The sequence below is a fragment of the Natator depressus genome, chromosome 1, assembly GCF_965152275.1.
Source record: "Natator depressus isolate rNatDep1 chromosome 1, rNatDep2.hap1, whole genome shotgun sequence".
NCBI classification, from domain to species: Eukaryota; Metazoa; Chordata; order Testudines; family Cheloniidae; genus Natator; species Natator depressus.
In genome coordinates, this window is record NC_134234.1 from 332031140 (window position 1) to 332051318 (window position 20179).

At 42.5% G+C, this 20179-nt stretch overlaps 1 protein-coding gene across 5 annotated transcripts in view; it reads left to right on the forward strand.

Annotated features, from left to right (window-relative positions):
- FAM107B (family with sequence similarity 107 member B) overlaps positions 1–19755 on the forward strand; it is a 153447-nt gene extending 133692 nt beyond the window's left edge. For 3 of the 5 annotated variants that reach the window (XM_074942592.1, XM_074942590.1, XM_074942594.1), the window contains exons 2-4: positions 7029–7212; positions 15092–15245; positions 18152–19747. In XM_074942592.1, the coding sequence (XP_074798693.1) occupies positions 7085–7212; positions 15092–15245; positions 18152–18268 (399 nt within the window). In that variant the 5' untranslated portion in view covers positions 7029–7084 and the 3' untranslated portion in view covers positions 18269–19747. The other 2 variants (XM_074942591.1, XM_074942593.1) reach the window with 2 other exon arrangements.
- The last annotated feature ends 424 nt before the right edge of the window (positions 19756–20179 follow it).

Here is a 20179-nt window from a genome sequence, read left to right on the forward strand (position 1 = left end):
GAGGATTTTATCAATGTGGGAGTAGTCTGAATTCATCTGAGCCAGAGTTTGGTTCTACTCCCAGTTCTGCCACTGTGTCGCTGTGTGACATTGGGCAAATTGCTTCTGTGCCTCAGTTTTTCCATCTGTGAAATGGGGATAATACATTGTGAATGTATGAATGGAAATCATGTTAGTTCTGCTCAATATTGTCACTGATTATTTATTTACTTAGATTGTAACCTCTTTGGCGTAGGGACTGACTTTTTGTTCCATGTTCATACAGCACCTCGCACAACAGGTTCCTAGTCCATGGCTGTGGCTCCCAGGCGCTATGATAGTACAAATAATTAATAATAATAATCATCATTGTGTAGGGAAATGCAGGATTGGGCCCACAGTTTGTGATTAAGGCTGGGATTTTGCAAAGGCACCAAAGGGAATGACTTGAATGGGAGTTGGGTGTCTCGCTTCCTTATGTCCAGTTGGAAATCCCAGCTGGAGTAATTGACAGCTAAGGTCCTTTGTTTTTGGTATTTACTAGTTCTTCTCCAAAAAATGTGTGTATTTTGAAAAAGTCAGTATTTGGGCTTTACTAGTGTCAGGGTTCCTTCCCCACTCTGAACTCTAGGGTACAGATGTGGGGACGAGGCTTTCTTCCGGCAACTAACGGAAGTTACTAGATCGCAGGCCCTGGTTCTCATGGGAGACTTCAATCACCCTGATATCTGCTGGGAGAGTAATACAGCAGTGCACAGACAATCCAGGAAGTCTTTGGAAAGGGTAGGGGACAATTTCCTGGTGCAAGTGCTGGAGGAACCAACTAGGGGCAGAGCTCTTCTTGATCTGCTGCTCACAAACCGGGAAGAATTAGTAGGGGAAGCTAAAGTGGATGGGAACCTGGGAGGCAGTGACCATGAGATGGTCGAGTTCAGGATCCTGACACAGGGAAGAAAGGAGAGCAGCAGAATACGGACCCTGGACTTCAGAAAAGCAGACTTTGACTTCCTCCGGGAACTGATGGGCAGGATCCCCTGGGAGAATAACATGAGGGGGAAAGGAGTCCAGGAGAGCTGGCTGTATTTTAAAGAATCCTTATTGAGGTTACAGGGACAAACCATCCCGATGTGTAGAAAGAATAGCAAATATGGCAGGTGACTAGCTTGGCTTAAGAGTGAAATCCTTGCTGATCTTGAACACAAAAAAGCTTACAAGAAGTGGAAGATTGGACAAATGACCAGGGAAGAGTACAAAAATATTGCTTGGGCATGCAGGAGTGAAATCAGGAAGGCCAAATCATACCTGGAGTTGCAGCTAGCAAGAGATGTTAAGAGTAACAAGAAGGGTTTCTTCAGGTATGTTAGCAACAAGAAGAAAGTCAAGGAAAGTGTGGGCCCCTTACTGAATGAGGGAGGCAACATAGTGACAGAGGATGTGGAAAAAGCTAATGTACTCAATGCTTTTTTTTGCCTCTGTCTTCACGAACAAGGTCAGCTCCCAGACTACTGCACTGGGCAGCACAGCATGGGGAGGAGGTGACCAGCCCTCTGTGGAGAAAGAAGTGGTTCGGGACTATTTAGAAAAGCTGGACGAGCACAAGTCCATGGAGCTGGATGCGCTGCATCCGAGAGTGCTAAAGGAGTTGGCGGATGTGATTGCAGAGCCATTGGCCATTATCTTTGAAAACTCATGGCGATCCGGGGAAGTCCTGGATGACTGGAAAAAGGCTAATGTAGTGCCCATCTTTAAAAAAGGGAAGAAGGAGGATCCTGAGAACTACAGGCCAGTCAGCCTCACCTCAGTCCCTGGAAAAATCATGGAGCAGGTCCTCAAGGAATCAATTCTGAAGCACTTAGAGGAGAGGAAAGTGATCAGGAACAGTCAGCATGCATTCATCAAGGGCAAGTCAGGCCTGACTAATCTAATTGCCTTCTTTGACGAGATAACTGGCTCTGTGGATGAGGGGAAAGCGGTGGACGTGTTGTTCCTTGACTTTAGCAAAGCTTTTGACACGGTCTCCCACAGTATTCTTGCCAGCAAGTTAAAGAAGTATGGGCTGGATGAATGGACTATAAGGTGGATAGAAAGCTGGCTAGATTGTCGGGCTCAACGGGTAGTGATCAATGGCTCCATGTCTAGTTGGCAGCTGGTATCAAGTGGAGTGCCCCAAGGGTCGGTCCTGGGGCCGGTTTTGTTCAATATCTTCATAAATGATCCGGAGGATGGTGTGGATTGCACCCTCAGCAAGTTTTCAGGTGACACTAAACTGGGAGGAGAGGTAGATACGGTGGAGGGTAGGGATAGGATACAGAGGGACCTAGACAAATTGGAGGATTGGGCCAAAAGAAATCTGATGAGGTTCAACAAGGACAAGTGCAGAGTCCTGCACTTAGGATGGAGGAATCCCATGCACCGCTACAGACTAGGGATCGAATGGCTAGGCAGCAGTTCTGCAGAAAAGGACCTAGGGGTTACAGTGGACAAGAAGCTGGATATGAGTCAACAGTGTGCCCTTGTTGCCAAGAAGGCCAATGGCATTTTGGGATGTATACGTAGGGGCATTGCCAGCAGATCGAGGGACATGATCGTTCCCCTCTATTCGACACTGGTGAGGCCTCATCTGGAGTACTGTGTCCAGTTTTGGGCCCCACACTACAAGAAGGATGTGGAAAAATTGGAAAGAGTCCAGCGGAGGGCAACAAAAATGATTAGGGGACTGGAACACATGACTTACGAGAAGAGGCTGAAGGAACTGGGATTGTTTAGTCTACGGAAGAGGAGAATGAGGGGGGATTTGATAGCTGCTTTCAACTACCTGAAAGGGGGTTCCAAAGAGGAGGGATCTAGACTGTTCTCAGTGGTAGCTGATGACAGAACAAGGAGTAATGGTCTCAAGTTGCAGTGGGGGAGATTTAGGTTGGATATTAGGAAAAACTTTTTCACTAGGAGGGTGGTGAAACACTGGAATGTGTTACCTAGGGAGGTGGTGGAATCTCTTTCCTTAGATATTTTTAAGGTCAGGCTTGACAAAGCCCTGGCTGGGATGATTTAGTTGGGGATTGATCCTGCTTTGAGCAGGGGGTTGGACTAGATGACCTCCTGAGGTCCCTTCCAGCCCTGATATTCTATGTTTCTATGAAAGATCCCCCTAAGCTTATTTTTGTTAGCTTAAGTTAAAAACTTTCCCAAGGCACAAACTTCGCCTTGTCTTTGAACAGTATGCTGCCACCACCTAGTGATTTAGACAAAGAACAGGGAAAGGACCACTTGGAGTTCCAGTTTCCCCAAAATATCCCCCCAAGTCCTTACACCCCCTTTCCTGGGGAGGCTTGAGAATAAACAAGATGAGCACAGACCAGCCTTGGATTTTTAACACCCAAAACCCCCAATCAGATTCTTAAAAAACAGAACTTTATTAGAAGAACAAGAAAAGATAAGAGAACAACTCTGTAAGATCAGAATGGAAGATAATCTTGCAGGCAGTCAGATTCAAAACATAGAGAATCCCTCTAGGCAAAACCTTAAGTTACAAAAAGACACAAAAACAGGAATACACATTTCCTCCAGCACAGCAAATTTCACAAGCCAAAACAAAGAAAACCTAATGCATTTTCTAGCTAGATTACTTACTAACTTTACAGGAGTTGGAGGCCTTGCATGCTTGATCTATTCCCGGCAAAGGTATCACACAGACAGACAAAAGCCCCCCCCCCCCCCCACTCCAGATTTGCAAGTATCTTGTCCCCTCACTGGTCATTTTGGGTCAGGTGCCAGCCAGGTTATCTGAGGTTCTTAACCCTCTACAGGTAAAAGGACTTTGCCTCTGGCCAGGAGGGATTTTATATCACTGTATACAGAAAAGTGGTTACCCTTCCCTTTATATTTATGACAACTGGTTTTGTTATTTTTCTTCTACCTGAATATTGGTGAGCTAGGACCTCTATTCCTTCCCCACCCGCAACAGCAGGGAGCGAAACAGGCAGGGAGCCAGGTCTGGCAGCTGAGACCACCCGACCACCGACAGGGAGCAGGTGGTTTCCTAAGGGCTATGTTGTGTGTACTGGGCACCTCCCCCCTCCTGCTGCCCTTTGTTTGTGATTTTTGTTACGTTTTCACTCTTTTTACAAATTTTGGAATAAACACTGGTAAGTTCCTGGCAAATTTTGGACAAAACTAAAAACCAAAAGGGCCTTGTGGCCAGATTTTCAGCTCCTGAGCAAGCTGTTATCAACTCAAGTCTGTCACCAGTCGTTCTTTTTACAAAGGGAGACTTCAATTCCTGACACAAACGATCAAGATTACAGTGGTGGATAAATCTTTTTTATATGCTTTTAAAAAAAGAAATGGAGAACAGTATTCGAGCAATATTTAAAATAAACCCTATGAAATTTCAGACGGATCCTTTCTGATGCCTTCCAAAGTAGACTTACGTTCTGCAAAATACTTTATCGAACATTCCCAGACAAAGAGACCGATTCATATTCTATTTCCAGGGGCTCTTGTGTTAGAAAAATGATCCCACAGTTGTGATGTACCTGCTGTAGGTAATTCTGCATTGGCTATCTCTGTGTGAAAGCAGCAATAGGTGTGTTGCTGGTTTATTTTTGTGATCATAAATGCTTTTAAAAATACAATATGTTTACCCTCCGCCTATAATAAGCCTGCATTGTACATATTTGATTCTGTTTGAGTTGAGAGACCTTGTGTTAACGCTGAGAGAATCTGAATTGTCCTGTCCCTTAAAAACAAACAGGTATAAAGCTGTGTAGCAGAGCCTGTTCAAAGGCTGCAATAAAGAGAATGGACCCTGGCATAAACCAATGGTGGGGTGCACAGTATGGTCCTTCCAGTCAGAAATGTACCTTTTTATTTTGTATGTGGCAACTTGATAATATACTGAGAGACATGCGATAAATTGTTAGTCGCAGCATATGAGAAAATGTTGATAACCCTGTGATGATAAAGATGCATTAAAAAATGGGGAGAAGTGGTGGTTTTTTTTTTTTAAACATCTCTGTATTTTTGATGTCGATAAAGGATTTTCATGACATGTCTTGAACCCTGTAATAGCCAAGTCTTGAGTTACTGTTGTTACCTGATATTTACATTAGCACCCAAAGGTCCTAACCAGGATTGGGGGGCTATTGAGTTTGTCACAGGGCACGTGCCTACAAAAACAAAGTCCCTGCCTTGAAGGGTTAACAGGCTAAGGCCTAGAGTGAACCTCTTACTCACTGTGGAGAACAGGTACTCCCAGGAGTAGTTCCAGTGAAGTCCACAGCTGATGTGTGATGGGTAAGGGAAGAAATTGTATGATTCAGATAAATTATTAAAATGGAGAAGCCAAAGGGCCTGATTTATTTCAGAGGTAGAAATGCAGAGTAATTCCATTGACTCCATTGAAAAAAATATGGCAATACCCTGGATCTGTGGTCTCCCTCTATACCACACTCACCTCTATGCTTTGGGAATGTTACTGGCATAACAAAAAGACCTGACCTAAAGCTCACTAAAGCCAATGGATTTGGGATTCTTTCCATTGACTCCAGAGGGCTTTGGATTGGGCCCATAGAATAGATGTGGGACCCAAGCTCTGAGCTCTTTTATATGGGAGTAAGTAAACAGTCCCTGTCTAATGATTAACTGAAGTGAAACTACTGGTTTTTCACTCCACTGAGTAACAAAGTAAGGGAGATCACAGTTCAGATTTGGTTAAAGTGTGGATTCAGTTTTCGCTCTGGAAAAAAACGAAGAGGTCTTTGAGTTTCTCTCAGTAGCTCTATATTAAAAGGTCTGCAATGTTCAGCTGTTCCATCAACCATGAGGATCGAGGTCTGTATTTTTTTTATGCAACGTCAAATCAGTTTATCTCTGAAACACTGCATGCTGTGAGGCATTTTTTGTCTTTGAAATGAGTTGTTGGTTGTCTCCTGTGAGTGTTTAGTTGCAGTGTGCCACCTTCTACTGGTGGGGCTCCGTGATAGTAAATGAAGGCAGAATTTGGCTCAAAATGTTTAATTTCAGGTGCAGGAGTTCTGTGTGCTGTGACTGATGCTGTTAAATGTAACTAGGTATTAAATGCTGCAAATGGATAATTTCAAAACTTATTTGTGGATTAGCTGCTAATAGAAATCTCTTTTATTGTGATTTATGTATGATAAGAATACGCTTTTTACAGCTTGACGTAAATGTGAATCCAATGTAGTTTCATTGACTTCAAATCACTGGAGCTGTGCCGATTTACACAAGCTAAAAATATGGCCCTTAATTGTTGAAGTTCCCAGGTCAAAGTTTGGATGTTTTATTCAAAATCTAACTGTAATCAAGATGTGAATTCTCATTGCACATTTTGGGAAATATTTTCCAAATTTAAATTATTCTTTTTTCTAAGGAACAACAAACAAAAAAAGAGGGTAAAACGATTTGTTAAAACACATGATTCCGTTGCTTAGTAGTGCTGCATTACAATACTGGATGTACTTAAGAGAGATCATATTTTCCACTGTAGTTATCAAATGGGGTTACTGGTAGTGGGAAATGAAATCCTAATGGACTCAATGTATTAATTTTCTCTTTTTTCAGACCTCAGTATCTTGTAGTTTATGCTCTTAGGTCCCAATGAAGCAAAACAGACTTAAGCATATGAGAAGTCTCGTTAAAGTCAATGGGACAATTCACATGCTTGAGTTTAGGCATGTGCTTAGTTATTTTGCTGAACTTAGTCCTCAGTGTTAAGATTTGATAACTAAGAAGGTCTAGTTTATTGAAGTCCATAGCCTGAAGAATTTTGAGGAGGAAATTGTTCCTCAGTCTCCCATCCACCCAAGAATACTGTGATTTTAGTAAAATTTAAGAAGCTAAAGTAAACTGCTCTAGAGCCTTATCTCTATTTACTGTCAAATGTATCTATATCTATCTATACATAAAAAGGTAAATGTTACCAACATAACATATTTTAGCTCTGTGGACGCAGCCACCAATTCTGTATTCCTTTTTGGAAAAAGGTCTTTAAATGTTTTTTTAACGTGATTGTTCCTTGTGTTTTACAGAGAACTTGAGTGAGGACACTGAACTCAAAGATCCATATCTTATTCCAAGAAATATCATGGCTGAACCAGACTACATAGATGAAGAGAACCCTGAACTAATTAGACCCCAGAAACTAATCAATCCTGTGAAATCATCCCGGAATCATCAGGACCTTCACAGAGAGCTCCTTATGAACCAGAAAAGGTGAATTCGACTGAACTTTTACTCCATAATCAAAGGGCTCGTCTTCATGTATAGCGATACAGCAGCACGGCTGCACCGATGTTGCTGTGCTGCTGTCATGTTTTGGAGAAGATGTTATTACGCAGATGGGAGAGCTTACCGAGAGGCGGTAGCTTCTCCCATCAACAGCGCTGTCTACAGCAGGGGTGAGCTTGGTATAACTACGTCATTTGGGGGGGGGGGGTGGATTTTTCACACCCTATACCAATGTAGTTGTACAGATTTCGGTCTGTAGTGTAGACCTGGCCAAAGTGTCACGCTACCCAAAACCTGACTAATATTTTATGTCGCTTTAAAGATTCAGTGTTGGGAAGACTTAGGGCTTGTCTTCACAAACATTAAATTTGCAGAAAGCTGGGATGTGAATCGACTCCACACTCACTTGCTTCCTTGTGTGGACCCTGCTGCTGCACATTAACAGGTCATTAGTTCAGTTTGATGTAGTCACCTTTGAAATGAGAGGTTTCAGAGTAACAGCCGTGTTAGTCTGTATTCGTAAAAAGAAAAGGAGTACTTGTGGCACCTTAGAGACTAACCAGTTTATTTGAGCATGAGCTTTCATGAGCTACAGCTCACTGCATCCGATGAAGTGAGCTGTAGCTCACGAAAGCTCATGCTCAAATAAACTAGTTAGTCTCTAAGGTGCCACAAGTACTCCTTTTTTTTGAAATGAGACTAGATCAAAGTGAACTAATGACCTGTTAATGCACAGCAGCAGGGTCCACAGGGAACAATGAGTCTGCAGCAGGCTAGTGCAGGGTTGATTCACACCCCAGTTTGCTTCAAACTAAAAGTTTGTGTAGACAAACCCTAAATTACAATTGCTACCCATAGCATTTAATTCTATTTCAGGAGTGTGCTGGATTGAGTTGACTAGTCCTTTTTCCTTGGTAGCTGTATCTTGTGTTCCAGAACCTAATCTTGTGTTTCTTTTTTAAAATATTTATTATTATTATTTATTTATTTATTTATTTATTTATTTAATTAATAAATAAATATTTATATTGCAGTAGCACCTAAAAACCTCAACCAGGTTGCGTCTTGTTGTGCTAGGTGGTGTGCAAATGTGTAGGACAGACTCTGTCCAAAAATATTTCTTAGTCTATGTCTATGCTAGGTACCTTTTTAGTTTGTGCTTACTGTGTTCACACTGGGGAGTTACAATGCAGCACACTGGTGTGCGTTGCAATTCACACCCCTGTAGTCTGAACTGTGGGGCCATGTATACAAGCCCTTAGATAATCTTCAGAATCTGAACTGTATATACATAGGGCGGGTCTAGTATAGACCCTCCAAATCGATTGCAGATCGCTCTCCAGTTGACCCCTTTACTCTACCCCCAACAGGAAGAGTAAGGTAAGTTGACAGGAGATTTTCTCCCATCGACCCCCTGCAGTAACTCGACGTAAGGTACCTCGACTCCAGCTACATTATTCACGTAGCTGGAGTTGCGTAGCGTAGGTCGACTTACCACGGTAGACATAACCATAAACTGATTCACTCTACAAACAGCCTAGAACAATATATTTCTGAGAAAAGTGCAAGCTTGCCCCATTTATCTCAATGGGATGATGACTTGGAACCTAGTGATGGTAATTCATTAGCTGTCTCACGGCTGATCAGAGATCACAGTAAAGAAGAAGCTTGATCATATCATGAAGTGCTGTAAATGGCATTTCATTTGGCCTCACAAGTAGGCAGAGTTTGAGTTGTGGGCACGGTTGGGAAAATGCTACTGCTGGTTTTTGCCACTTCCAGCCTGGCTCTTTATTTATAAAGACACCTTTAGGTCACATTTATTATTGAAGATAAAATTTCTCATCAGTTCTGTAATCTTCTTTACAACTAAATTAGGTGTATATTTGGCATCTGCTTTCCTGATACATATGTATTACTATACATTATGCAAGTGCTACTTCCTTCATGCTGGTAGATGATACAAAGCATGCTGCTTTGTTTATGTACTGCTTAAGAGCTAAGGGCTCAGATTCTGATTCTATTGACATCTGTAGGCCCAGGACTCAGCTCAAAGTTAGCTGGGATTCTGTTTTAAATTAGTCAGCAATGGAGGGGAATAATTTTGAAAAATTTAAAAATAATGCACACAACCAGACTGTAAAATGAGCCAGATTACTTGAAAGAATTGTCAATTTAAATGGTATTAAAGATTTGGCCGATTGGAGATGATATCCCTTTGCCAATACTTTGCTGAGAAACTTGGTATCCTCTTGTGCTGTTCAGTCCATGCTGTGTCAGATTAACTCATGTTTCCAACTTGACTCCCTTCTTTTTCATTAATGTATTAGTAAAATCCCTGGTCTGAGCTTTAACACAGAGACCTGGCAACTGGTATGTTCTTAACGAGGACACTTATTAGGTCTGCAGCCTTGGGCAAACCATTTAACTTCAGTTTTCACATCTGTTAATTGGAAATTATACATACCGACCTTGCAGGAGTGTTTGTGAAAGTCTCAGTATATTACTCCTGGGGAATTCTTCACCAAAAAATTAAAAATTCTGTGCACAATATTTAAAATTCTACATATTTTATTTGTCAATAAATAAATGTGGAGGTTCCAGCATGGCAGTAGGGAGCACAGGCCACTGGCTGCACGGAGGTGGGAGATCACCCTGCAATCTTGCCCCCTTTCCCCCCAACCTCCTCCACCCCGCAACATGGACTTGGCAGTGAGGCTGCATCCGACCCTGATTCAGGGCAAGGGCTGGGCCTGCCCCAGAAATACTCTGGGGCCCTGTCCCTCCATGCCAGACACACTAAAATAGCAAGCAAGAGGGACAGAGTCTTGGACATATACCTGGCCCTGGCCCCTGATCCAGGTGTGGGGCAGTCAGGCTCAGCCCAGCAAGATCCAAGTGTCGGGTGAGAGGGTTCTGTGTGAGGCAATCTGGGTGCGGCAGCTCAGTGAGGGATCTGGGTATGGAGAGGATCTGTATGCACAGGGGCTCATTGGGGAGTTCCCTGTGCAGGGGAATGGGACTTTGCAGGGGGGTTCAGTTGAAGGTGGTTGGGGCTTGAGAGGGGGTTTGGCGGAGAGGTCTGGGTGTGAGAGGCTCATCAGGGGGGTCCAGTTGCTGAGGAAGTGGGGCTTGGTGGGGTCTGAGTGCAGCTGGTTGGGGCTCAGTAGTGTTGGGATCTGGGTGTGGGCCGCTTGTTGGAGTGGTCCAGGTGCAGCGGGGATGGGGGTAGCGAGCTCAACGGGGATGGGTGTCTGGGTGCAGGAGTGGGGGCCCAGATGCAAGGGAGGGATCCAGGTGCGGGGAGGATGTGGCTCGGCGGGAGTGTCTGGGTGCAGGGGGGCTTTGGTGTGGGGGTTCTCAGTGCAGGGTGAATGAGGCTTGGTTAGGAAGATCTGGGTATGGTGGGATCCGGATGCACAGGAGTTGGACAGACTGGGACGCAGCTCCCCGTACAGTGACCCCTCCACCCTGCAGCTGAGGAGCAATGGGGGCAGAAAGCGGTGGAGGGGGTGCGGAGCTTCCTGCAGCCAGAGGAAGTTTCTGGGGATAGGTCTGACCCACCACCAGACTCCACCCCAGTCCCAACCATTCCTTGCAGAGAAAAGAAAGTTCTGTCACCCCCTGCTCCCACTCCAGGCAGGGTATCGCCTGCTCTGCTCTCCCCCCCGCCCCAGTGGTGAATTACCTCTCCGGCAACTTCTCCAGGTGCCTGAAATGATGTGCCTGCATTGCTGGGGAGAAGTGCATGACCGCTTTTGCGGCTTCCCTGTGCTTCCACGTCAGAAGTCATTTTTCTGTGGGGAAGCAAAGAAATCTGCAGGGGCCATGAATTCTGTGCATGTGCGGTTGTGTAGAATTCCCCCAGGAGTAAGTATGTACAAGCAGGTGAAAGATCATTGCTACTTGGGTCAATAAGAACTACTCGCATGAGTAAAGGTTTGTAGACTTGGACCCCAACTCCTTGAGAGATGAAAAAAGGATTGTTTTTAGTTGTTGTGTCAGAATATACCCCTGCTGTTTCCACAAGCTGTTGTAATAATCTTTGTACATGGTATGCCTTGTGTGGTATCATTTATCATAATTTGCTGATCAATAATGTCATGGCAAAATGCAGGTAGCAGCGTTAGATGTGAAGTTATAAACGTAAGTTGAAATCGTGATTAAAAGAATGTTTTCCAGATCAGTCTGGGGAGTGGCCAAACCAGTTCCTTAGAGACCAAGGGCGAGCTGATGCCTCAGCCAGGTGTCAACAAGGCTGGTGCATCATTACCTGCTAAGTGGCAGTTCACTGGCAGGAAAGGGGACAGGGGCAAAAAAAAAAAAAAAAAAAAAATCTACATCTTAGCAAGAAACAGCATGGAGTTTTTTCTCCACATCTTGCTCCCAGCTGGAAATGTTTTTTCAAGAGGGGAACTGAAACTATAAAAACAGGGGCAAATGCACCAAGACACACACACACCCCGGCCCATTCTCCCTCATTCTCTGCACCTGAAAAGACACAGGAAGCAGCTGTTGGATTCTAGGGGGGAGAGGTCCTGAATGCTGAAAGCATGTGGTGAGAAAACTTTGCTTTGAACCTAATATAGTTTGTTAAATTAGGCATCAGTAAGCATTTTATCTTTATTTTTCTTGCAACCATTTTTGACTTTGATGCCTCATTACTTGTACTCACTCAAAAGCTATCTCTTTGTAGTTAATAAATTTGGTTTACTGTTTTATATAATCCAGTGTGTTTAAATTGGAGTGTCTGGGTACTCTATTTAAAATAATAAACAGGTACATTCTTCCCTTTTGGAATAACAGACTTATTATATTTGTACTGTCCAGGAAAGAGCTGGGGAGTACAGGATCTAAATTACAGGGAGAAGATCTGGGATGGGGATGGGGTTGGGGTGCGGGGAATCACCCTGCAGCATAACCAAGGCTGGTAAGAGCCACTATGTGGCTGATTCGCTGCAGTACACATAGACACAGCTGTGAGTGACTTGCATGCAGGAGGCTTTTTGTGAGCAGTCCAGGTTGGAGGCTCCAGGAAACCCCGGTTACAGGGCAGGGCTGACATAGCTACTCATTAGTCAGGATTGTGCCCCAGTATAACACAGTTATAGATAATCCATGGTCAGGTAAATTGATATGGTTACAGACAGCTAGGATTTTTGTCTGATAATTTGTTCTTCATTCTTGTCTTTGTCAATGATGTTCATGGATATGTCAACTCCAGAGGATCTGGAATGGGTTCAAGTAGATTGTTTTAAATTATAGGACTGCTGTGGGTACCATTGCTTGGGGTCTTTGGCCAGTGTTGGTGTGACTCTCTGATTATAAAGCTCTTCTACGTTAGAGTATTGTCCAAGTCCCAGCCAAGTTTTGGATTCAAATCCTTAGTTTGAGAGTTTTTGAATTCTTTTCTGGGACTGGGAGGAAAGGGGGTAAACACCAAAATCCTTTGGCAGGTTTTAAGCATTCCAATCCCTATATATTTTCCTTTTTGTTTGTAATGAGTAAATATCTCAGTTGGCTTTGCCTGGGAGCATGGATTTTTCTAAAATCAGAAATGTATTCTCACAATTGCAGAAGACTACATGCTTTGGAGTATGGTTTTAAAGTGTGTGTGTGTGTGTGTGTGTGTATAATATGTATATATACACACACATATGCGTGTGTGTATATAAACACATATACACACGCACTTTAAATAATTTTAATGTTAATTACAAAATGTTACATATATATACCCACTATATCAATATAAAATTAGTATGATGAAATGACAGTTTTTTTTAATGATCGGTTTTTAGAAGTAGTGGAAAAAACCAGAACATGAATGGGTATCCTCAGTCATTTTAGAACACAGTATATAAGTGTTTTTCAGTGGATCGGCCCTGTTCATTTAAATATTATCTTAATATTTTGCATTTGTCCAGTACATTCCATTTGATCAGCATCCTGAGGTTTAATGAGTGTGATATTTGGAATCCTGCTCCTTCCACAGCAAGATCACATTGATAGAGGGGAGGCTCTTCACTCCGCATCCATTGCTCAGGAACATTTAACTTTGTCCATTGCTTTAAGGGGGCAGGATGACAAAGTTTCAGAGCCCACTCTCTTTTATTGCCCTTGCTCCTTTCTGTCTATATCTGTTTATCAAACTTTCTACGTACAATGTTTATGGCACCCATATCATATTGACTGAGCACATAATAGTATCTCCCTCATCCTGCAGTGTGTCTGCAAATACAAGGCACAGCTGTTGGATGAATGTCTCAGATGTGGCTATTCCTGAGGTAAGAGATGGGCGGGTGACACAGGAAATTGAAGGGGAACAGGGTAGCTCAGAATTAACTTGTGGTTTCAAATACCATGAACAGCCAATCAGTCTTTATTAGACTGACTGAGACATTTCCCCATGTAGGAGAGACAGGAGTGTCATCACTTTATGACATCCAAACTGCCTAGATTTCCACGTATTAATCTTCCCTCCTAGTTCTGAATGTTCTTCCTTTTGTATTTAGTGTGATAGGATATTGAGGGGGGACATGAAGAGGGAAGGGTCCTTTTACGTATCTAATGCTGAAATTCTCCCAAATGCCAGGGGTCAGCTATCTAAAGCTAAAATGAATCCTGTACGCAGTATAATAGCTCTCCAATGAAATGGATACATTACAGAGGCCAAGCGGATTAGAGAAAGTTGGCAGTTCAGTGTGTGTGCGTCCTATTTTGTGTTAATGGGATTAAACATCAAAGACTAACTTCTAGCACCAAAACATTTAAAGGCATTGAGAGACACTTGGAGTTTCCTTTCTTACACTTTTAATCTAAAGCATGTTTAGGCTGCCCTGAATTAAATCTGCTTTTTCCCTTTAAGGTTTATGAAAACATAAAGCACCTTAATGTAGTCTGGAATTTTTCTTTTCTTGTGTAGAGGAATATCCTATTACACGAAGAGCTGTGTTGTCCGCAGTATCCACACTGCTATGATTGTCATTTTGATTAGCAGCAGTATTTAATTTTAGAACCTCATTTGTTTCTAGTGAAGTGAAGTATTCCTGTGGTGCAGAGTTTTACTAAGAGAGAGAGAGAGGGGCTGCTACATTTTTAATTCTTTTCTGGGATTGGGAGGAAGGGAGTAAACACCAAAATCCTTTGGCAGGTTTTAAGCAGTCAAATCCCTATATCTTTTCCAGGAAGTACTGAAGCTTCTTGTTGGGAATTGGCTACTCTGGTCTCTGGCGCGATCGCAATGTTGTTGCGGAGGTCTGCTCTCTTTTAGCTTCCCATGGAGCTCTGGGTTTCACGTGGGAGCTCTCAATGTTTTCAGTGAAAATGGTTCAACTGTTGACCATCACAGCCACCCACATGTAAAACTCCCAAATGTTGAGAAAATGGCAGAAACCGCAATTCCCAAGAGTAATGTGACAAAAAGTCCAGATGGGAAAAAACGTTCAGCTCCACTGTCACAGACGCCTCTGGACAGACCGTTCTATGCAGAGCTGACTGAATGAATAAAATCTGTGTGGTCTCTTGGTTAAAACAGGGAGGCAGGAGTCCCAAGTTCCGTTCCTAGTTCTGCCCCTGACTTGACGTGTGACCATTGTTACATGATTTCCTCTGGAATGGAGAGAGCTCCGTGAAGATTACCGCTGAGAGTGTGAATTAGTCAAGAGGAAAACTGATATGTATATTAAAAGGAGATGTTTTTAGTGGTAATGCGGCGCTCCTCTCTAACTTTTGTTCATTTGTTAGGTTAATACTATTGCATATTAATACAGAGATATTTATCTTAACCTGAGGGAGACGTGCATACGTTTCTGTGCGAATATACAATTTATTAAAAGCTCTATCTCTATTTTTTTCCCCAAAGAGGTCTTGCACCTCAGAATAAACCAGAGTTGCAAAAGGTGATGGAGAAAAGGAAACGAGATCAAGTTATTAAACAACAAAAGGAAGAGGAAGCGCAAAAGAAGAAATCAGACCTGGAAATAGAGTTAATGAAACGACAGCAGAAGCTGGAGCAGGTGAGAAAGGCAATGACGTTAAGAATAGGCGGAGAAGATCACTGGGCTAGAGATTAGAATGGACTGGGATTGATGGGGGAATTACAGGAACCTTCTGTCTATGTAAGTATTTGTGTGTTCTCTGTGTGCAACTGAACAATCCTTAATGGATTTTATCCTCGCAACATTCCTGTGAGGCAGGGAAGTATTATCCCCATTGCACAGATAGAGAACTGAGACTCAGGATAGGTTAAGGCCTGCCTACCGTAGGAGGATTCATAGCTGTAGTACAGTATATAGACGCAGAACAGAAGTGATTTTGCTGGTATAGTATATACCAGTAAAACAAGTAAAGTAGGCTATACCAGCATATACACTTTTATGCCAGTTTAACTTCATCTATGCTGGGGGTTTTGCTGGCATAGCTATGCTGCAAAAAAAAAAAAAAAAAAAAAAAATCCATCCCTAGCCAATATAGCTATGCCAGCAAAACTTTTAAGTGTACACCAAGCCTAAGCAGCTTGCTTAGGGAAGTGCATGACTGAGCCTGGAACTGAACCCAGAGTCCTGATTCTCAGCCCAGTGCTCTATCCACTAGACCATCCTTCCTACCCCTCCCTTAACAAACGTTTGTTTTAAAGGCATGCAGTGTTATCGTGTATTCGCTTTTAACACAGCCAAATGCAAGGTCACACATCTAGGAAGAAAAAATGTAGGTCACATTTATAAGATGGAGGAATGTCTCCTGGAAAGCCGTGACTCTGAAAAGGACTTGGGGTCATGGTAGAAAACTAATTGAGCATGAGCTCCCAATGCAGTGATGTAACTAATGGGATTCTTGGATGTATAAACAAGAGTATCTCGAGTAGGAGTAGGAGAGTGGCATTGCTTGTGTATACATTGTAATATGACCGTTACTGGAATCCTGTGTCCAGTTCTGGTGCTCACACTTCAAAATGGAATGTTGAAAAATTGGAAAGGTTTAGAAAATAGCTACAAGCGTGATTTGATATCTGGAAAATACGCCTTAAAGTGAGCGCTCTCATTCTATTTACAGGTTTCAGAGTAGCAGCCGTTTTAGTCTATATCCACAAAAAGAAAAGGAGGACTTGTGGCACTTTAGGGACTAACAAATTTATCTGAGCATAAGCTTTCGTGAGCTACAGCTCACTTCATCGGATGTAGCTCATGAAAGCTTATGCTCAAATAAATTTGTTAGTCTCTAAGGTGCCACAAGTCATTCTATTTAGTTGATCCAAGAAAAGGTTAAGAGGTGATTTAATCATGGTTTACAAGTACCTATATGAGGAAGAGATTTCCGATAGTAGACGGCTCTTTAACCCAGCAAAAAAAGTCATAATGGATGCCGAAGCTAGACAAATTCAGACTAGCAATAAGGTGCCAGTTTTTAACAATGAGTGTGATTAACCTTTGGAACAACATATCTAGGGATGTAGTGGATTCATCATCCATTGCAGTTTTTAAATGAGGTTTGACTCTCTCTTGGGGTGAAATTTCACTCTGATGCAAAGGGCCAGCCAAAGGTCTGTGTGTTCCTTAACGAGGTTTGTTGTTTGCATTAAGACAATCCAACACACATCAACGTGCCTTCAAACAACGAAATAACTTACTCAAAAGCATTATTTTTTTAATTTAAAAAATCCATTTAAATAAAAAAATCAGTTAAAAATTATCATAATTAAAATACAATTAATCCTGCTAGTTGTCTAGCTAAATATTAATTAATTACATTCCAAGCCCCACACAAAAAATTTAGAAATTAGAAATTTTGAGGGGTGAGAGATTCTGTTTTTTAAAATCCTCGCCCCCATGAAGAGCCCAGTCTCAAAACAATCACCACTTGGAAGCTCCCTAAAATGTCCTTGATTGGCTCAAGTTCAAATCTGGAAAAATAAATCCTGTTGCAACAGGGAAAATGCCCATAGCAAATAGTGTTGCGACTCTGCATGTGTGGCAGGAGTGAAGTGACATCAACTGACAAAATAGTTCATTGTGGAATGGAGCCATTCTTTATTATAATCAGATGAGTCCCTTGTCACAGAGCCAGAAAAAGGAGAGCTTGTTTGCGTGGTATGTGGTCCCCGTTAATCATCAGGAAGACCCTAATATATTCAAATGAACAATTCCTCTCAGGACTGTATTTACTGTTCGCTTTCCAGAGAGTTGCTTCTTCCTGCCTACTGGCTCATAGGTTTGCACTCAGGACGTCCGGAGTAATTGTTGTTCAAAGGAATTCATAAACAGAGTTTCTTTACTAGCACTATATGACCACACCTCATGGTGCACAGTAAGCAACTACATGCCCTAATGTTTTTGACGGCTGCCATGTATGGGCAGGAACGCCACGTGCTTTAAAAATGTTCCTAATTGGACACTCAAAATGTCTGCAACAGATGGGGTTGGGGGAACTGTTGTTTTACTCTTCTTCCGCTCAAGATAAGCAAAGCAATTGGAGATGTCTCCATTAGATACCTAAATCCATATTGAGATCCTACAACCATGCATGTTAATAATTCTGATTTCCTGTATTCTTTCTTTGGGCATGATTGTTCTCCTCCTGCACTGAAAGCCAGAGGAGAGGACTTTATTTATTTTTAAATTGCAAGGAAATTCTCATGGATATCTCCAAAGACTTAATCCCATTGTCCCATCATGTGAGTATGGTTTGCCCCACGTGGCAAAGCTATTTCCAAGCTGGGTGGATCTTCCAGGAGAGACTGATTAGAGGAGATTGTGTCTCGTCTAAATGCCACTTCACCTCTTTCTGTTAAAGTACGTTCTGGTACTTCTAAGTCTTTGAGGCTAAATTTCCTTTTGTATGAAATCATAGCTTTAATTTTGGCCTGTGACTTTTCAATCGCTAATGCAGGTATTTTATCTTTTTATAAACGTGACTCTCATTTCAGCTGGAACTTGAGAAACAGAAGGTCCAGGAGGAGCAGGAAAATGCACCTGAATTTGTTAAAGTCAAAGGCAACTTGAGGAGGACAGCCCAAGAATCGGCAGAAGCTCCAGACTCATAGAGGAAATACCTGCTAAGACTTTCAACATTCCAGCAGTGGCTGCAGAGAAAGGCTTCTGCAAGTTGTCTGACCCCTTTGCCCTGGAGAGGGAAGATATACGGCATCCAAGTGGTGTTTACCGAAGATGGGTTTTGAATTCCTGGAACCTGTGTGGGTTAAAAGTTTGCAACATAAACAGATCAAACTCGCCAAACACAGTACTGAGACCTGTTTTCAGGTCAGGATTATTGACATGTCTGAAGTGCTTAATGAGAGACTTAAATCAGGGACACTAGAGAAACCCTTTGAGTGTTGCACTGCTTGGTTTCTTCTGATCCCAGTTTAGTGGAGACATCACGCTTATATTCTGCTTTTTAAAAAAAAAAAAATCTGTGGTCATATTTTATGGAACTTTGCTGTGTAGGGAAGTTCTCACTTTCTGTCCCTTCAGTCTGTGTAAACTCCATTTTGAAAATGTGGATTCCTGCATTTAATTTTCATGGGGGTTAAATGAGTGGTGTGTCCTGGTCATTGCTGGGCATCTGCACTGGCTGTTACCACTGGGCAAATTGGTGCACAGATATAGGAATGTTTAAAATTCCAGGACACTGAAAAAGCTAAAAAAGTTTTTAGGACCAAATTCTGTCTTTGGCAGTGCATGTAGAATTTGGCTCTTGAGAGCGCAAAAATTGGAATATTTCCTCCGCTGAGCAAAAATAAAAGGCTGGTTTCCCCTCTCTCCTCAAACGCTTCCCTTGCTCCTCCCCCGCCCCCCCAATAGAGCAATTACACTGTACAGGCCCACGTAGCTCCACTGGTGTACCTTTGTCCTGTCAACTGTTAGTGGGAAATGATGCATCCTCTAGTTTTTATGTTCTGCTTGGTTTGCTGGTGTGGTCTTTCTCCTCTGAGACCTACAGATCTAAACTCAGTGTTAACAGATCAGTAGCATTAAACTCACAGGACTGACTGTGAGCATTTGAACTAGGGGCCCTGCTCAGAGCACCGTGAAGACAATGGGACTGCTGTGCATGGATCAGCTACAGAATCAGGTTTAAATGAGACCAAACTAGCCCTCCAAGGCTACTGAAATGAGAAACTTTCCCTAATGTTAGGTAAGCTCTGACTTCTCCCATCTTTTCTCGTCTCATAAGTTGATTCCCTTATTTCATCACTGAGTCTTAGGGCGATATTCTGTCCCCTACACGTAGCCCTGTTGACTTGCCACCGAGTAAGATGGAACTCGGTCTGAGTAAGGGTGACAGAATCTGACCCTTAGTGCTTGTGACTACTACTTTCCCCCTGTCAGGAAAGCCTGGAGTTGGGGAGGAGACTGCTCATGAAGGGTGAGAGCCCCACTCGGTTAGGTGTGCACACTACCAATGCCTTCATGGGAGGGATGTTTATCCACACCCGCTCATCGTTTTTGCCCTAGAGCGCTAAACAGAAATAAATGCTCCTTTGTAATTACATCTGAGCTAACTGCTTGAGAATATTTTCTCTTAACATCAGGGGTGGGTGGGGGTGGGGGTGTGTGTGTAAGATGCTGTTTTTCTCTTGCTTTTCCCAGGGTACTAGAAGTTTCAATACAATTTCAGTATTGGACTTGGGACATAGCGTTCACAATTAATAGAGTTTCTTAGGCATATCCTTCAAGTTGTCAAGATCAAGGTTTTTTTTTTTTTTTTTTTTTTTTTGTTAAGTGAGGACACAATTAGATTAGAAGTAAATTAAATTTTGGGAAACTTATTACCATTAACTTAGATTGACAGTGCAGTTCACATTTAGAAGATTAAATGTTACAAGTGGTTTACAGAGCCGTTCAGTCTGTGGTCATACAAAACGCAAAGGCAAAATGTAAGACACCACATTTTGTAAACTCTACCATGTTGTATTTTTGGGAAACAGGACCGTAACTGCTGCAGTTTTTTT